This window comes from Balaenoptera musculus, chromosome 1 (genome assembly GCF_009873245.2).
Source record: "Balaenoptera musculus isolate JJ_BM4_2016_0621 chromosome 1, mBalMus1.pri.v3, whole genome shotgun sequence".
NCBI classification, from domain to species: domain Eukaryota; kingdom Metazoa; phylum Chordata; class Mammalia; order Artiodactyla; family Balaenopteridae; genus Balaenoptera; species Balaenoptera musculus.
The window spans coordinates 32,034,123-32,053,310 of NC_045785.1; the positions used below are offsets into that span (position 1 = coordinate 32,034,123).

Sequence of the window (19,188 nt, forward strand, 5' to 3'; positions counted from 1 at the left end):
TCCGCCTGCCAGTGCAGGGGACACGGGTTCAAGCCCTGGTCCGGGAAGATCCCACATGTTGCGGAACAACTAAGCCCATGCACCACAACTATTGAGCCTGCGCTCTGGAGCCCACGAGCCACAACTACTGAGCCCGCACGCCTAGAGCCCGTGCTCTGCAACAAGAGAAGCCACTGCAATTAGAAGCGTGTGCACTGCAACGAAGAGTAGCCCCCGCTCGCCACAACTAGAGAAAGCCTGCGTGCAGCAACGAAGACCCAATGCAGCCAAAAATAAATAAATTAAATTAAAAAAAATAAAAACAAAAATAAAAGCATAGCTGCCAAGAAGGGAGGTCTGGTCAACAGGCATGGTGGGGTGATACAACACCCAGACCTTTTAAGATTTTTCTAAGACTATCTTCCTACTGGTTTTTTTTTTTTTTTTTTGAATTTTATTTTTTTATACAGCAGGTTCTTATTAGTTATCCATTTTATACATATTAGTGTATACATGTCAATCCCAATCTCCCAATTCATCCCACACACACCCCCCGCCACTGGTTCTTACTATATGGTTTATATATTAAATGATCAGAAATCAAAGCCCCCAAATGATTCCAAGGTAGAGAAAGCCTTTCCTCAAATCCAACAAATTGCCAATCTCTGTAAATTTCAGCCCATAACCACACCACCATCCTGGCCTTGCTGTCCTCAGAACATTCCATCACCAAGATCACAGTCACACTGACCTAGAGAGATATACTCCTGAACTTCAATACATACCAACCATATGCAGAATGTTCATGACTTAAAATGTCTCCTCAAGTTCTTTTCCTGGCATTAGGCAGCTGAATATGAGAGACACTGAATAAACACCTGTTTCATAATCCAGTGGAATTTGAATATCTGTGATGTCTCCAAAAGGAATAAAAGCAGCATGAAGAACTTTGTCATCCATCTCCTCTGCCAGCCCACCTGCAAAGACACCAAGTGCTTTCTGAACCGATGTCCTCCACACTCTTGGTACGGCTGCTGCAACACTCTGTCAGCAAGACAGCCACAGGGAGGGCAAGGAGGGGTCCCTACAGTCTTTTGGGTATACAAATGACTTGTGAGGTACACTCCTCTCACCATCCCTCTTCAGACCTACATCGAGCCCCTGGTTATTTTGACAGCTTCCTAAATGGGCTGACTGCTTCCAGTTTCTCTCTCTCCTCTACACAGCCACTAGAATGATTCCAAGAGAGGGCAAATCCGATTACATCACTGTCCTGCCAAATAGTCTCCAAAAGTTCACCAATGACCACAGGACAGAATCCAAATTCTTATTGGCATGGCATGTAAGACTTTCAGAACTTGAGCCCTGCCCACCTCTCTAGCCTCTTCTCTCCTTGCTTCCCCAATGCAAACTACTTGCCCCAAGTGCTAGACTGCTTCACCCCTCTGGGCTTTCACTCTCGCTGCTCTCCATTCAAGCAACAGCCTCTTCCAGCTTTGCTGCCTGCTTAACTCCTAATCTTTCAAATCTCTGGCCCCTGTGCCTCCAGGAAGCTTGCCCTTACCTCTCTGGATGGAGTGGTCATTTCCCAAAACCCCCAACCCGCCTCTTGTTAACACTGCCATACAGTAGCATCATAGAGTTCACCAACCCGCATCGCGAGGCTATTTCCGTAATTTCCCAACTATTCTTGGAGTTCCTTTACCTAAGGGGGCAGGGCTGCAGAATTTAGGGAATGAATGAGCATGACAGTTTGGGATGCGGTCTGAGGTCGCAATAACAGATCTCAGTACCTCCCAGGGCCCAAGGTCAGAGGGGAAAGGGCTCTGGGCAGAGCTAGGGCCAGCAAAGCCATTAGGTCGCAGGTGCTGCTCACAAGCTGAGGGGTAGTCCCCCACAAGAGACCCCGGCCCGGGCTGCCACACGCCGCCTGGGGCCCTGAGTCTGCACCCAGTCCACGCGGCCAACTTGGACTCAGTCCGAGCCCCGCCTCACCCCCACGCCAGCTCACCCAAGTTGAACACCCCTTTGGTGGCAGCCATCTTGCTCCTCGGCTCTTCCGCCGGAAGCCGTTACCTGGGCCCCGCCTGCAGCCCCGCCCCCTCGGCGGCTGGCGCTCAGGCTCCTACACCGCTCAGGTCCCAGGAAGCGAGGTTTGGAGGGACAGTCTGACGTTAACAGAAGAAACACACATACTCACATTAACCGCAGACATTAGAAAACAGGGGAACCCACTTTAGATTGGGCCTTTACATCAGTTATTTAAGGTGAAAGCATACCTTGAGAAAAAGGGGGAACCTGCCAAGAGGCACGAACCAGGGAACATTCCAGGGAAAGGGACCGCCTGGGTAATGCCCTGAGGAAGGACAGCCTGCCAAGTTTCAAGGAAGAAGGGAAAAAAAAAGTGTTGCTGCAGGACAGGGAGGGCAAGTAGAGTAGTTGACCCTGACCAGGTTAAGGTCGCTTCAAGGACTGAAGGATCCACAGAACACTTAGGCCTTCAGCCACTTGGATCTCTGGAAACTCTTCCCACTGCCAGTTGCAGAATCTGAGCAAGTGGACCTGCTTGCAGGATAAACTGAGAGTAGGAGATAAGAGGGGACTGGCAAACCCCGAGCAACACAGTCCAAGAAGGGAGAGGCAAGATAGGTTCTGCGTGTCTCACCATGTGTCCTTGGAAAGCACGCCAACGCCACCCTTTACCTGATTTTCCTGTGCCAGACCCAAGGTCTGCTGCGACTGTACTAGACTTCTGTTCCCAATATAAAGGTCCTCCCACAGTAGAACACAATGGGACAGTTCTGCACTCCTTGCTAATCCAAAATAATCTGCTTATAACCATCAGGAAAGGATGATAAGCTATACAGAACTTCAATTGACCCTATTTACATCCAAAAATTACTTGCAGTGAAAACTGGAATTTATATAGAAAACTGTGGTCAGAGAAAAACAGAGGCAGGTTTATGGAGATTTTTTCTTTATTGAGAAACTTAAGACTTGGGTACATCAAATAAAACCAGTTTCTGGGGGAAAAAATCAAAACTCACAATAGAAAAACAAAAGTTAACACTGTTTGGGCCATATCAGAACCCAGAGAATATATTCTTTTAATTGAAAAATTCTAGGTGCTTCATAATTGACCTTTTGATACAAAATGACCTATTAAATTTGCAATTTGTGGTTCTTGGTGTTGAGGTCCATAGGACAAGCTAGGACGTCTTCAAACCTTGAGCTGAATTCCATGAGGGTTTATTTGGCTTTTGAATCCTGAAAAGAAAAGCACCGACACTATAAATAATCAAAAAAACCTCAGAGACTCACGGAAATCTCTGATATAAGTAACTACAGAGCAGGGTCTCAGCCTTGGTGCCCACTGACATTTTGGCCCAGATAATTCTGTGGGGGCTGTCAGGTGTATTTCAGGACACTTAGCAGCATCCCTGGCCTCTACCCAACTAGATACCAGTAATATTCCCAGTTTTGACAACCAAAAATGTCTCCAGATATTGGCAAATGTCCTCTGAGAAGGCACCCCTGGTTAAGAACCAGTGCCTTCGAGGCTACTTGTATGTAAAGCCCCACCCTTGACCCTTCCTGGCCATCCTTGCTTAAACTCCAAATGACAGGGCTCAGCCCCTTGACAAGGAGCTATGACTATGCCAAGTCGAGCCCTACCAGCACACGAGCCCTGGCCCTTACCATGTGCTCTCTGCCCTCGCCTCTGCCCATGCTCATTTGGTCCTCTCTTTTCTCCACCTGGAGGCAACCAGCAGTCCTCGTCAGAGGTCCTAGTTAAGCTTCACTGCCCCAAGTCCCTGCAGACAGAGGCCCTAGCCCCCAAATGCAGAAGTCGATGGGAACACACCTTGTAACTGTTAGCCAGGTGTGTCTGTCTCTCTCACTCTGACACCAAGGCCTCTGCCCGCTGTTTCCAGAGCGAAACTGCGGATGCCACACAACTGACCTCACAACCTCAAGCTGAACTAGGGAGATGCTCATGGAAGTGAGGCTGTGGGATGGGATTATGACGACACCTCATATGCCCACCATTATTCGAGACGAAAAGGTGATTCTGGAGAAAGATCTACCAGGTGCTCTTTATGAAGAAAACTCTTGTTTGTGTCTTCTAATTTACCACCAGGACTCTCTTTTCTCCATATTAACTTATCCAGGTAACAGAGAAAACCCAGGTGACAGCATGCCCAAGTTATCAGGTTAAGGGACAGAAACATAGCTCTACATATACATTGCCACTAATCTTTCAGGGAGATATTCAAGAGTCATAACCATTGCAGAAAATAAAAAGAGCCAAACATACGGTTTGTCCTTGTCTAAGAGGTAGCAGCAGCAACAGCGCCCACCTTCTGGGCAGCTTCTTTCTTGGCATGATGAGCCTGAAGGACCGCCACAGCTTCATCCACCTGTGAGAAACTCCAGGTGGTCAGTGACATCTGAGGAGAGCCCCTCCGCCCCTCCCTGGCACCCGGGCCCAGCGGTGGCCTCTCCTGGTGCTGACCGCCTTCCCAGATACCCACGCGCCAGCAGCCCTCAGGTCACAGGCGAGGCACGAAGAGGTCACGGGGCAGCAGACCCTTCTCTCTGCCTCCCCTGGGTGTCCAAGGCCACCCCCTGTCCCCCTGAGCCGAGTGAGCGGAAGCCGCTGGGGTCTGGGAGCCTGCTCACCTTGGAGCGGAGAGACTCGGGGGACTCCAGCATGTGCAGCAGCTCCGAGTTGTCAATCTCCAGCAGCATCCCCGTAATCTTCCCAGCCAGGTTTGAGTGCATCGTCTGGATGAGCGGGAACAAACGTTCACCTGTGGGAAGGTATTCTGTGAAAAACCCAGTGGCATCCCAGTAGAGAACGGACGCTGGTGTCCAGGTCAGCAGCTCTGGCCCCCTCTTCTGCAAGCACGTGGGTCACTCACCCAGCATCTGTTTCTGTTCCTGGGGGGGTGCTGCGGCCAGCATGGAGGCGGTCAGCGGCTCCTGCCCCTGCACGTGGACCGCAGGCTGGGGTGCCTGGGAACCAGGAGAGGCGGCAGGTTAGCACTCGGGTAAGTACAGTGACAGTGGTCATGTGCCCAACCACTCGAGTCTACTGAGTTAAAGAGGAGAAGGAGGTAGTTGTCTTTGCTGTCAGGGAACTGACTGCAGTCTTGGGGATTGAGGGAGAGGAACAGAGTGGTGTGAGCAAAAAACACAACCAATCACAGTTAAAATGCCACATGCTATTTGAAGAGAAGGGAAATGACTAAGAAAAACCTACAATGCTACACAATCATTTACCAAATGATTTTACTTTACTCAAGGCTACAATGATCATAATTTACCCAAGGCTGCCCAAGACATCGAAGCCTTGTTAATAAATAAGGTACTGTGAACATCTGTATGTGTAGCCCTTTCGAAAGTTAAGTTTTCTTTTAGGGTGAATTCCCAGTAGAGACTGGGTCGAAGAACATGAATAGGAAAATGCTTATAATTACATCCTGTATCACTTTTACTGAACCGTACGTTTTTATTGTATTAAATGCTTGAGGACCATCAACACACAATGTCAATACCAGTCACAGTCCTAAAAGTAGGGCCTTATAGGCAAAAATATTTCTCACAGTGCCAAGTTCTGGGAAATTTCCAACTTAGAGCACAGAGGCAGGAGGAAGCAAGGCCCGGCACAGCTCCTCCAAGCAGACTGCAGAGTTCTGCCACAAGCTCGCTGCTTGGCCTGCCTGAGAGGCACAACTCTAGAGACAGCAGCTCCAGCTTAGAGACCCTGAGATCCAGGTCCAATTCCTCCACCCAACCTAATACCTCTGAAGATGAACCTTTCATCTAAGATGTTCTTTCCCACCCAGTCACCTGGAAAAGCAGCTAAGGATCAACCCGACCACTGGATGTGAAAGTGAAATGGAAGCTCAAAGAGCTGAGAGAGCCCATGCACGTGGTGAGGAGGAGAGCAGGAAGCACAGCTGCCTCCTCTGGGGCATTGCTGAGTCAACCGTTATCAGAAGAACACTTGCAAGCCCCTTCTCTCCCACTAGAGCATCACCCAAGGGCAGGGTCACCACATGGGACACAGCTCCCTGACACAGAGCAGGCATTTAATACCTGTTGAGGGAATCCAAGCAAGGCAGCTTTTGAATCACGTGGAAGCGGGGGGAACCCTTCTAGGGCTCTGTTTGGTGGACCTCACCTGCAGGGGCTGGATGGCGGCGTGAGGGCTGCGGACACTGGAGGCGTACTTGTAAGGTGCAACAGCCCGAGGAGCGGCGGCAGCAACAGCGGCACGAGGCGCGAGGTTCTGCACAGCTGTGGGAACACCTTAGGAAAAGGACAAGTAAAATTAAAGCCCTTCGGTCTGGGCAAAGACCCGTCAAATCCCATCTTTCCCCATTCTGTGTGCATCCAATACCACCTCCAGACTGGCAGCTGTCAGTCAGCCCTTGCTGGGCGGCACCAGCCCCACCAAAGTCCATAGCCAAGCGGTCCGGGCACTCAGACCCTACAACAGACCAGCAAATGCACATCAGTGTTGGCAGCAGATGTCCAACTGGCCACGTCCCACGGAAGGAGCAATTCCAAAGCATGTTCATACAGCACACATCACACATGGGGCCGCTACCGCTACTTTTGAGGAAAAGCCAACAGAAAACATACAACTCTTGCCACCTCTTGGAACTCAGGACATAATCTGCAAAAAAGTCCCTTGAATCTCCCAACCCCACCCAAGGAACAGGCTGCCTCTGTCGTCATTCAGCTAACAAATTTCTACAATTAACCTTGTTCACATGACTCACCGATGAGGCAAAGAATCTTAAAAGGAACCAACACTCAGAACTCATATTGTTTCCCTGCTCCTTAAGTACCCACCTAAGCACACAGCTAAGAGTACAGAACCAGGACCGGACAACACGGTGAGCCCAACGAACTGACCAACCCTGCGCAGAGCCTAGTGGTCCTGACTCCCTCCTCCCCGGGCCACACGTTAAGGCCAGTTTGCTCACCGACTCTCTGAGCGGTAGTAGGGAGGCCACGAGAGGCCGGAGCATTACCAGTTGGAGCCAGATGGCGAAGAGCTGGACGAGGCCCAGACTGGCGTATAGCACTTGGCATTCCTTGGAAGCCTGGTGAAGAGACAAAAAATGCACGTCACTGATGAACGACACAACCGAACCTAGGCTGTGCCTCAGAGGGGGCAGGGAGGGGAGGCAGGGGAGCCCAAGACAGGTACATCCTGGGTGATCAAATCACTGTTCCCCACCACCTACCTTGAGGTCTCCCACCTTGCTGCCAGCGTGGATTAGGCCTCATCTGTGCTAACTGGTTAGGTGTGTAATATGGAGGTCTTCCCTGAGCCTGTAAGAAAGAGCAGCCAAGCCCTTTTATTTAAGGACCTGAAGCCACACTAGAGAAGTATCTCATCTCACCTCATCTCACTACCAGGCCCTAGGCTAATTATTCAGGACAGAGGCGCTGTCTACTCAGGAGCTTGGGGGAGGGACAGCCAGTTAACAGGGACTCTTTTACTCTACCCCTGCCACTGTGTGTGCACAACCACGAGTTAAGTCCTTCCTTGTTTTATTTGAAGGATCTTTACTGTGACATTCTAGAACTCCAATATCCAAAAATCCCTCTCCCCAACCACTGCGGACTATAGGAGCAGCTGTCAGCAGGCAGGTTCCAAGGAGACATGAGCATACTGCAGACCCACCTGTGGAACTGCTGGCACAAAGTAGCCCCCAGCTGCAGGCTGGAACTGATTTAAGATGGCATTGGCGGGGAGCGCTCTCATCCCGGCCACCCGCTGCATATACTGGTTGGTCAGGTGAGCCTTTCTCTCTTCCTTTCTCTGGGCCAGGGCGACATACAGTGGCTTGGAGCCCACGATGCGTCCGTTCATCTCCGTGACTGCTTTGGTTGCCTCTTCAGGGGATGAGAAGCAGACAAAGCCAAACCCTTTGCTTCTCCCATCCTCCAGCATCACCTACAAAATGAGACCAGCCACTTAGGACAAAGATGTCTGTGTGTTAAAACCTGGGTTCCACTGCAAGAGTTACCAGGTCTAGGTCAGGGCTTCACAGTCCAGTCCCACGATGGACCCCAGACCAACTGAGTCACCAACTGAATCACAAACTCTAAAGGGAGAAACTAAGCATTTTCCTTTTCAGATCCCCAGGTGACTCTAAAGTTCCCAAATACTGTGATATGGCTAATGGTTGAACCAGGAACCCAAAGATGTTTCCTCATACCTAGAAGCATAGCTATCTCTGGGAACTCACACAGATCTGGACATTAGCATCAAGCAATTTATTTGTAAAACTCATCTGCCCAAGACCTTGGTGAACAAAACTTAGTAAGCTCTTAGCAAGGTTAGGACACGCTTTTGAAATACCACATGTGGGCAGGAGTCTTAAAATCAATGACTGCCACCATTAATTCAATGGGAATAAACACAGCAGAACTACAACCAGCCGGGAGACAAGCAGCTGGATTCTAGTCTCGCTCTGTAATCTCTACATTTCACTCATGTCTTAGCTCACCGCCTGGTGAGCCTCCTGAAGTGGAGGACATGGCAGTAAAGATGTGTATCAACCCAACACCTGTCTACCAACGAGGTGGACCAGTAAGGTGTGTGAAAGTAATGTGACACCTTGATCTTGGGCATGGTGCCGGGGAACTTCAAGATACAGTTCTTTTGCTCTCTTCTTGCAAATGCCATCTTGACTCCTGTGCTGGTCCGCTAGGAGAGACTATCATTCCTTGCGCTGCTGGAGGCCCGTCACGGGGGTGATAGGAGGGAGGGGGTGAGGAACTGAGGAAATTCCTGGAGGTGGCTTCTGGCCAACGCCCTGCGACCACTGACAATGCTCCTGGGTTGTGAGTGACAAGCTAAGGGCCAGGGCAGGGTCACCAAGTCTTTACCGGCCCGCTGGCCTCCTTTCTCATCCCCTGAAGGACTCTGTGACATCTGCTGCACCTCTGTGGAGCAGGCACAGAGTCTGCATCAGGCTATGCGCCAGAACTTTCCTTTCCGATGCCATCAGTTCCCACCACACACCCAAAGCACTAAGGACACACAGTACAACATCCGCACCTAACCAGCATTCTCTTGCTCAAGGACTCAATTCCTTATCTTCACAAGGGGGCTGGTACTTACTCCCCCAGCTAACTCAGTTGCTATGATTATCAAAGAAAATCAAGCAGATGATGCACATTGCAAAACACGGGAAAACAAACTTTCCACTCCCCTCTCCTTCTTTAGGACACCAGATGGAAGTTCCCAACCCCAGCTCCAAAATCCTCAAACACCTTCGTTCAAGGAAGAAGTGTGGCAGAGTTGTAGAGACAGGCCTCAAGACAAATGGAAGACAACCCGTCTGGATTTCCTCTGCTCATGCTGTGGCACCATCTGTCCCCACACCAGCACAAAGCAGCAAAGAATGGGAAAGATTCAGGTGCGCTTGCGGGGCTGGCAGGGAGGGACTGAGTCAGATGCGTCTCCACATCCCAGTACTTGGGAGACAGTGCAATGTTAACCTAACGAAATGTCATTCTCCAGAGCATATACTCAGATGGGTAACTGAATGTCAGGAGGAATTTGCTAGATGAATGTGGTAGCTACTCTCAGAAATGAACAAAATTTAGATCCTATTCCTTCAATGAAACAAATGCAATAAACCTCTGCAAGTTTACAACTTCTGCTTTCAATCCCCACATCTCAGTATAAAATACCTTAGCACTGGTGATTGATCCAAAAGGAGAAAACTCTTTCCTTAACTTCTCATCATCAATGGTGTCATCCAAGTTCTTAATGTAGAGGTTCACCCCCTGAAGCAGAAAGATCTGTTAATTGCACTCCTATACCTCACACATTTCCTAAGACAGTGGTTCTCAAAATATGGGCCCCAGACATGCAGTAGCAGTATCTCTGGGTACTTGTCAGAAATGTAAATTCTCAGGCCAGAACCCACAGCTAATGAATCAAAAGCTGTGGGACCCAGCAATCTGTTTTCACAAGCCCTGCAGGGGATTCTGACGCAGGCTCAAAGCTGAGAATCTACTGCCGAAGACTCTGACAGGACCATCGATACAGTCCCAGCCTTTCTCACAGCTGGTCTGGCTGACCACTGACCTAGCAGGGCTCTCCTTACACCGTTCCAAACAAAGTGGTATCATTTAAGTAAACAGAACGCGTATGACTAAGAACAACAGGCTGAGGCTTCCAGCATAGAGTTCCTAAATGAATAAATTATCTTCATCCTTGTTCCAGAACCGCTGCTGTTATCTGGTAGGTACATCCTGTTAAACCTGATGATCCTGAGAGAAATGAGAAGAGGAGACTCATGGTCCCCAAAGAGAAAGCCTGCCAAACTAAGGATGCTTTTGCCAACATCTCGTGATACATCCCCTGCTGGTAGGCTGGGCTGAGACCACCTCTTACCTGATACCGACTAATTCTCTCCTGTTTCAGCTGTTCAAATTTTCGCTTTAACTCGGCCTGCCGTTCCACTTTCTTCTGTGCACGGCCGACGAAAATGACTTTCCCGCTGATTTCTTTTCCATTCATCTCCTCCACGGCCTGAAGAGGAAATACATGACTTTAAATCAAGATGCAGAGGCAGGGACCTTGCTCTGGAGGTCTGTTAAGTCCCACCAAATATTCTGAGAGAAAAATCTTCCCTACAGGGCTAAAAATTAATTTCACTCTGAAGTCAGCTAAGCCAATCCAAACTTCCTCATCAGTAAAATGGGGTTAATATTTAAATGGGTCACTGGTCCAGATAATTCAGTGAAAAGACTGTACAGCTGTATAAATACAAGCATGGCAGACATGAGCCGAGGTTGATAATCTGGCTGTCACTAAATTTCTTAGGTTCTTTCAGGGTACTGAGTGATACATGTTGAGGGCCTAGCACAATGCTTCTCCCGGAAGCGGCTACTCTTCTTTTATCAGATCAGCAACTCGGGTCCCTTGGTTCCCTCACCTATGAATGGGAACAAACGCCTGCCCTACTCTTTCAACCTACAGGGCTGAAGAGCTGAGGTGATGGGCACATGCCAAGTGCTTTGAAAACAGTTCTGTGAGATCCCTCGGGAAGACAATCCAGAGCTCAGTGACCAGGCATCACTACTAGGTACTAAGACAATTACAGCTCCGCTCTACTATGTGATGGCAAGGCCCTGCCCACACACTAGGGCCACTCCCTACAAATCCTCCCCGGCCCTCATGGTGCTCTCACCTTATTGGCATCCTCGTGTTTTTCGTAACTCACAAAGCCAAAGCCTTTGGATTTCCCACTGGGATCTCTCATCACCTTGACACTTAGAGTCTTACCTATTACCAAAGACAGAACTATTAGTAACAGCATCTCTATCACAGCTCAAGGAGAGAAGGCTTCTCCTCTAGGAGCCCACTTGAAGCAACCTCCTGCTGAGCCCAGATGGACTCTAAACAAGAGGCACCATGCCTGGCCTTCTACTTCTGACCAAGCTGCTGAGATGACCTTGGGGATGGGACAAAGTAGGATGAAGCCAAGTGCCGAGGCCTGGAGTCTATTCCTATCTACCCTGTGGCCTTTGTCATACAAGGCATTTTACTTCTGGGTCTAGGTGGACTCATCTGGTAAGTAAAAATAGATGAATTCCAGGTCTGGTGGACTGTGAAAGGGGACACATGGGGCAAAGGACCCTGACTTACCAAACTGGCTGAATAGCTCTTTCAGACTCTCATCATCCACCTCTTCCCCAAAGTTTTTGATATAAACATTGGTGAATTCCTTAGCTTTGGCTCCAAGCTCAGCTTCCCGCTCTTTTCGAGACTTGAATCTGCCCACAAACCTAAAAAGAAACCGTGAAAAACTGTGATCACTCAGAGGAACAAAACATGATTTCCAGGGGCCCGAAGGAATGCAGATTAAAGGCTGAAAGGAGAGGTTAAAACACACGAGTTCCCATCCAACCACCAAGAGAGCAAGCTCAGAGACGTCCCAACTCCCCAGCAGAAAGAGAAAGAGGCAGGACTGTCCTACAAGGACCAGCCCCAGGGCTCCTGGCTCAGGCCAGGGCTCCTCCTACCACATCACACTGCCTTCGTGAAGAAACCTGATGACCATGTTTTTAAAACGTTCATTTCTGTGCATCTATGTAAATGCATAGAAAAGGTCTGGAAGGATACAAACCAAACTGTTAACAGTGGTTAATCCTAGGAGTGAGATTGTTGGAGTGAACTAAGAGGTAGCCTTTGCTTTTTTTACTTTATTTGTTTTGGTGCTGTTTACACTTAATAGGGAAAGGTATCCATAAATGAAAATTCTTTAGGCTTCTTTTCAGTGATACCTTTAGAAGACCACTGGGCACGTGCACATCATTAACGCAAGCCATCCCCTGGTCTGTTCAGTAACACAAAAGGACAGAAATGACTTTTGCTTGTCATAACCAAGATTTATTGTCCCTTCTCTCCCTGCATGGCTTAACCAAGATCCCCATCTCTCCATTCTGAAATAACCACACCAAAGCAACAAGGTCTATTATGAACAGTCTTCTGCAATGGGATAAAACTTTTCATTGTAACCAAATTAATTATTGCTGTGGAGCCAGCCTTGTATTTGAAGGCCACCGAGTCATAAATTAGCCAAGTGGAGGGGACAATTTGCATCAACCCCTAGCGAGTGACCCCACGGACAGACCTGAATCACAGAAGGCCAAGGTCACATGGCTAGTACACAGCTCCTGGTCAGTCCAGGGCCCTCTCCACTCTGCCGCTGGCCAAGACCCCTGCTCAGAGTGGGCTTAAGAGCTGCCTTCCAGCCAGCCCCTGTTGCCGACGCTCACAAAACCCACAGACGGATGCTTTTAAGGGAGAGGCGGCAGGCCAGCCATGGCTTGGGCAGAAAGCCCACCTTGGCGAGTCAAAAGGGCTGCCACGGCTCGGGCAGGGAGACTCACCAGCCCTGGAGTGGAGAGGTAGGAGCAGGCCACACTTGGGCCGAGAACCAGTAGCCGCCTTGTGTGTGCCAGTTAATACCGAGGTGGGGCCACGGCTGGCTCATGCGACGGCTGTTGCTCCGGACTGGGACACTCACACTTTGCGGTCATTGAGGAGCATGCCATTCATCTTCTCGATGGCCTTGTCGGCAGCCTCCTGGGTCTCGAAGTGGACAAAGGCATAACCCTTAGAGCCGTTCTCATCACACACCACCTGTCAAAGACAAGGCGGGCCACTTCAGCGCCACTACCCAGCTGCAGAGACTCGAGAGCCGTGTGGGCTCCTGGGTCTGAGAGGCCTGCAGCCCGTCCATTTTCAAAAGGCAGGAGACTACAGCAGGTACCCAATAATGTTCCATTTACAAATGGTAGCCACCAATTATGCTGCTTCTATTCCAAATGTTTTCTTACTCCATTTAAAATATATTAAGATCTGGGTGCAAAACCACAGGGCTACAGAATGATGAACCATTTTCCAAGCCCACAACAGAATTTCAGTCTAGTGTGGAGTCAGACATGTAAACCACCACCACACAAGTTGTACAAAATGCTCCACATAAACAGGTGTGTGGAGAAGGAAGAGGGTGAATTCATGCTTCTAAAATGACTAAGTACAGCTTCCTGGAGACCAGAGGCATTGCTCTGGTACTTGCCAGCCCCCCACTCCCCAGGAGAAACCTTTTGATGCCTTCCAAAACTAGAAAACAGGAAGGATATTTCAGGCAGAGGGAAGAATAAACAAAGACACGAAAGCGCCTGCTGGTTTATGCTGGGCTGTGGCATCGAGATTTGCTGCAGTGAACTTTTAGACTTCAGAGCCATTTCCAGCATTTTGAAAATTATCATACCCGGTCGCCTAATTCCAAGCAATTCCTCATTTGGTATTTGTTCTCATGATTCTGTAACTATTCTGCTGAAATCATTTAATCAGTGTTTACCTTGCAGGACAGAATGTTTCCAAAAGCAGAAAAAGTATCATAAAGTGCCTTGTTATCTATAGATTTGTCCAGGTTCTTGATGAAGACATTTCCCACGCCAGATTTTCTCAAAGAGGGATCCCTCTGAGACCACATGATACGGATTGGCTTTCCCTTAATCACATCAAAGTTCATGGTATCCAAGGCCCGCTCAGCTGCAAGAGAGAAACATATTTCAGTCAAGGATATAGAATGTTACCTGCCACCATCCCAGGAACAGGTAACTCCAGAACTTTCAAGGTAAGCACTCTGATGAAATGCAACTCTATCAAAATTAAAGGACATCAGATTCCTCTAGCCTGCAGTGCCACTGGGGCTAAGTTCTAGCTAATCGTCCTCCTTCAGGGTAGAAGTCTCAACCCCTCTGGGGTAAGGAGGTTACGCAAGAAAATCTAAATGGGTTTATAGCACCAGGATCAAATAACACCTCACATTTGACTAAGCTTTATCATTTATAAACGACTTTGCAGCCTACTACCCACCGGGATGGAGGTGGAAGAGGTGAAATGATCCCTCTTATAAAATGTACAAACTTATGTTCAGGATGGCTAAACGGTATAGCTAACTACTGACTAAGAAACTAATGGCAGACTTTCCGATTATTTTTCAGTAAGGTATTGCATCAGCGTTATCAACTAGCTGTCACTTAGTTTACAACCTGTCTATGAGACAAATGACTAAAAAAACCTGTGAGCGTTCGATTGGGGAAAATGTGCTATCTCCAAATTCAGCCCAGTTTCTTATATTTTCAATTTCTGCGAACAGAAATTGATTCAGACAAAAAAGCCTCAATCATCAAAATGATGGCCACATATGGAAATGTTCTTTGTATCAGGACAAGGATGAAACTGCAACCCCTTTCTGCCTAAGTTGACAGTGGAGGCAGGCCCTGTACCTAGTAGTTTCTAGGCTACCTAGAAGCCTTCATCTGCATTCTACGGAATTCCAGGACTTTCAAATGCCTTGGTGCCCAACAAAGTTCTCAACCCAGTGCTTGGGGATGCTTCCTTAGCTTCCCAACCAAATCCATGCATACACCATGGAGACCATTTAAAGAACCAGAGGCCAAAACAACCCTCACCTGTCAGCAGAACACTTCTCTTTACTGGTAGTTAACAAGGACCCAGACCCACTTCCCCTGACTTATGCACTGACATCTCCCAGAATCTCCTCCTCCACGAAGGGATGGGGGTAGAGGGTGTTTCTCCTGCCTCAAGGCACCATCTCACTTAAAACAGGAACACAATCCCTAACTCTGCCCCTCCACAGGCTCAGCTGTCCGGTCAGCCAGCAAGGTATCTCCTTTTCCCTATTTCCAACCATCTTTCCCACTTTCCTCAGGTGGGCTGGTTCAGCATGAGAGGGGAGGAGATCAGGGAAAGGGGGGACGGCAGATCCAAGTCAGTGCAAGTCTGGGACAGAAAGAAGGGCTCGTTTGTGACGACTCTGTGATCCACAGCCTGGGACCCCTAACTGTGTTGCGTGAATTAGCAACGAAGGAGCCCATTTCAACACAGCTCCTGTCTATTTCCAGAGAGGGCTGCACAAGGCAACTCGGCTTAGTCTGACAAATCTGGCTGCACTTATTTATAGCAGGGAGAGGTCCTGCAGAGGTATGTGTTGGCAGACACACTAACCAATGGCTTCTGCTACTATCTCTAAGTGACAGGACTTTTGCTCAGAAGAGTCAAGGAGGCAGACAACAGCCAATGTGCCCACTACTCCCCCCGAAAAAGGCCACACTCAGCTACCTTCTTTGTGCCCTGTGGCCAGACACAACTCAGAGTACACTGAACTGACGGTAGCAGTACCTTGTGTCTCTCAACAAGTCCAATTCTCTGGTCTCAGCTGCATCCTGGGCAAGTGACATTCTCTGTGCTTCACGGACACTGAACAAAGTGGCGACAAAAATAGGGACCCGGAGATCCTTGGCCACAGAATGGCTTGTTTCTCCCAGTAATGGTCTCTACAGTTGTTCCTTTTTATTCTGCAGTCACGTGCAGCCCCTGATTAGGTTTCTTCTGGCCTCACTCGGGCCAGGCCTGCAGCATACCTCTCCACGCTCCAGGCTATGGCCCCAGTCAGGGCTGGCAGAGCACTGCACCCACAGTCCCAGCTTAGCCTCCCACCTTTTGCAGCTGCTTTTCTCCCTCAGAAGTCCTATTTTCTTCAGATGGGATGAAGTAAAAGGGTTTTGACAAGTATAAAGCACTGTGCACAGGTGAGGCGATAATCCCCACCAGCCTAGCGGATTTCCAAGAGGCGCTTCCCCAGACTACCTGCGTACCACGCTCCACAGCCCAGGGCTTGTCCAGAGAAAGAACTCCTCCGCCCCAGTGGCAAACACGCAGACGAGGGAGCTGGCCCGGCACGACACACACTCTGGTGTTGTTAACACAAGTGCCTGCTCAAGTTCAACACACAACATTGCTCCCCTGCTTCCTACCTGCCCGGAAAAGCCCCTTTATCAGCACAAAGTCAAAGACTCTTAGCCCAGGGTACAGTAAGGTGAGGGGGCAACAGCTTTGCCTAGTAAAATTTTTGAAGGAATTGTGTTTCAATCATCCTGCCTTTTCCGCAGGCCTGTGAGGGGCCCGAACCCCTGGCCACTGACCAGGTAAGGCTCACAGAGCAAACCACCCACATACAGAATGACAGCAACTTCCTTCTGGTCCCGTTTTACAGCCTCCTTGGGCTCCAACCCCACCAGCACCCATCAGCCCAAGGTCACCCGGTTAGCAAGTGTTGTGGAAGCAAGACTGAAACTCCGGTCCTCTGATGCCAAGATCCCGCGTTCTCAACCCCCATGGCCCGTCCCCGACTAGGGCTTCTGCGGCAACGTGCTGTCGCGATGCTCCCTCCACGGGGGTGGGGACCTGCCCGGAGAAGGAATCTTAGGGTCCCCAGAAAGCCCACGGACGTGTGGCCACCGCTTGTACTCACCGTCAGCCGGCTGCTGGAAGTTGACGTAGGCATAACCCAGGGAGCGGCGGGTGATCATGTCGCGGCACACCCGGATGGACAGCACAGGCCCCGCAGGACTGAACTTTTCGTACAGCATGGCCTCGGTGACGTCCGAGTGCAGGTCACCCACGTACAGGGAGGCCATGGGGTAGCTGCTGGCCGCAGCGTTCATCTCCCCAGCCCCCAGCACCCCGAGCCCCGCCAGGAGGACTTCTTAGGGGGGGCCACACAGGACAAAGGGGGCTCCGCTCCGAGCCGCGGCCCACAGGTGGCAGCGAAGCTCAGAGAAGCTGGAGTCGGCCCCGAAGGCCGGAGAGGAGTGCGGGGACGACTCGGACGAGACTGCCCAACCGCAGACAAAAGGCTCTCAAAAACAATATGGCCCTCCCTCCCTGGGAGTTTGTTAATTTTCAGCTGTCCTGGTCTGGAAGCTCCCAATTTCAAAAAAATGGAAACAATGAAAACGCGGACTGTCCTCCAAATTACAAAAATTCTTCCCGAGGCAACCCAGTGGTGCCCACGGCGGCCTCCGGAACGTGCGTTTCTCTATAAATATAGGCCTCGGGCTCCCGGCGGTTTAAGATTACAGCAGCCCGGGGAAGAGGGAAACCAAATATTTGTCGGTGCCGACTCGGCAACCCCCGGGCGGCCGGAGCGCGCAGCCACCTCCCACGCCGGGCCGGCGAAGGGCAGCGCGGACACGTGGAGCGCGGAGGCCGGCGCGCGGGGGGCGAGGGCGGCGGGCGCGGGGTTGCCACGCGGCGCGGCCGGGCGGCGGGCGGAGGCGCGTGGACGCGGGCGCGCGAGCGGCTCACCACCGGACCGACGGACGGGGACCGACGGACGCCCAGGTGCGGCGGCGGCGGCGGCGTCGGGCAGGCCGGAAGCGTGCAAAAGTGACTTCCCCGCGGGTTCTCCGAGGAGGATTCGCTCTTTTTTTTTTTTTCTTTCTTTCTTTCTTTTTTTTTAAGATTTTAAAGCGTTTTCGGGTTTTTTTTATCTTTTTCTCTTTTTTTTTTTCTTCAGGCTGCTAGGCCCGAAAGCGGCGGAGGCTGCGGCGACCCGGGGCGGAGAGAGGCGGCCGGGGGAGCCACCGCTCCATTTATACCCGCCCGCCCCGGGCGCTGCTGGTCGAAGGGCGCCTCGCGACCTGGGCGCAGTCGTGCCCGCCCACTCGGCCCGGGGGCCCGAGGCGGGGCGGCCACGCGAGAGCGTCCCGGCACGGCCGCGCGGCGCCACAGCGACCCCTGGCGCGCGGAGGACCGCTCCGCTGGGGCCTCCGCCGAACCCAAGGGCCGCTTTCCCTACGAGTGGGTAGAGAGTAAATCACCCGCCCCTCCGGGACTAGAACCGAGGGATAAAGTTACCCACCGGCACGCATCATGTTTATAATCGATGTCTTGCCTAACTGTAAAATAAAGATGACATAAAATAAATTATAGTTACATAACAGGTGCTCCGCTATGTAAATGACTGGGCCCAAATAACGGAGAAGACGTTCTGAAGTTTTTAGAATACTGGGACCTAAAGGTAGAATCATTGGGAACACGACAGCTACTAATGCAGTAGTGCCCGTGGGTGATGGGATTCTCTGGAAAGATGAACAAATTTGGGGAAAGCTTCAATAAAACAAAATACAATCATCTTTCTATTTACAAGGTAGTGGTGTTCCTGGAAATTTAGTTGATATTTAAGGGCACAAAATATGTTCTGTTCCCATGTAAAAGGGAGTCAGGGTCTAAGCTCTGATAGTTATGAAAAGAATTTTCATCTGCATGAGGATCTGGCAGGTCATTTGAAAGTCATGTGGTACATGGGACAAGTCTACTCCATGTGGCACTGTCGCCGTGCATTTCAAGATATAATAGAGACAGCATCTCTTCTTCCATAAATGCCAGGAACCACCCTCATCATCACTGTGATGACCAAAAATGGAAATTACTAAAAGCACACAGACACTCCCATTGAAAAGCATTGATTTGATTAAATGAATGAAGAAATATTAGTATTTATATATTCATTCAAAGAAATGGGCTCACTCTCTGTCAACACCGGATAAAGGTGCTGGGGGATACCATGATGGACAAGGCAGAGGAAGTCCCTCTCTCCCTCATGAAGTTTATATTCTAGTTAGTGTATTAAAGCAAGAAACATTTAGGGAGCACTCCATCTATAGGTAGATCCCCTCCTCAGGGAAGACTTCCTAGACCACCCAGTGGTTTAAAGCCTGCCAGCACTGTTCATCCCAGCACAGTGGGTCTGTACTGGATAGATAGTATGATCTGTC

General features: G+C 50.0%; 1 protein-coding gene and 1 non-coding gene across 11 annotated transcripts; both read right to left on the bottom strand.

Annotated features, from left to right (window-relative positions):
- Positions 1 to 2,935: 2,935 nt before the first annotated feature.
- On the bottom strand, positions 2,936 to 17,977 carry PABPC4 (poly(A) binding protein cytoplasmic 4). 10 transcript variants are annotated; one of them, XM_036857196.1, is made up of 16 exons: positions 16,881 to 17,202; positions 13,899 to 14,092; positions 13,059 to 13,174; positions 11,675 to 11,814; positions 11,217 to 11,311; positions 10,418 to 10,555; positions 9,709 to 9,804; positions 7,688 to 7,960; positions 7,245 to 7,332; positions 7,029 to 7,100; positions 6,392 to 6,478; positions 6,170 to 6,297; positions 4,905 to 4,998; positions 4,663 to 4,793; positions 4,298 to 4,400; positions 2,936 to 3,246 (listed from the first exon to the last, which is right to left on the bottom strand). In XM_036857196.1, the coding sequence occupies exons 1-15, from the start codon at positions 17,071 to 17,073 to the stop codon at positions 4,311 to 4,313; spliced, it is 1,935 nt and encodes a 644-aa protein (XP_036713091.1). In that variant the 5' UTR covers positions 17,074 to 17,202; the 3' UTR covers positions 2,936 to 3,246; positions 4,298 to 4,310. The 10 variants fall into 10 exon arrangements, with proteins under 10 accessions (XP_036713091.1, XP_036713085.1, XP_036713099.1 ...); XM_036857190.1 differs by having other exon boundaries at positions 2,940 to 3,246; positions 4,341 to 4,400; positions 6,981 to 7,100; positions 7,260 to 7,332; positions 16,881 to 17,977; XM_036857204.1 differs by having other exon boundaries at positions 2,940 to 3,246; positions 7,260 to 7,332; positions 16,881 to 17,976.
- On the bottom strand, positions 9,301 to 9,435 carry LOC118887376. Its single transcript, XR_005017987.1, has one exon. It is a non-coding gene; the product is annotated as a small nucleolar RNA SNORA55 (small nucleolar RNA).
- Positions 17,978 to 19,188: the final 1,211 nt, after the last annotated feature.

Coding starts and splice junctions, on each gene's coding strand:
- PABPC4 (XM_036857165.1), bottom strand. CDS start 17,073: ATGAACGCTGCGGCCAGCAGCTACCCCATGGCCTCCCTGTACGTGGGT. Junction 9,805..10,417: donor AGAGAATTAGTCGGTATCAG/GTAAGAGGTGGT, acceptor TTTCTGCTTCAG/GGGGTGAACCTCTACATTAA. Junction 6,479..6,980: donor TACTACCGCTCAGAGAGTCG/GTGAGCAAACTG, acceptor GGTCTGTTGTAG/GGTCTGAGTGCCCGGACCGC.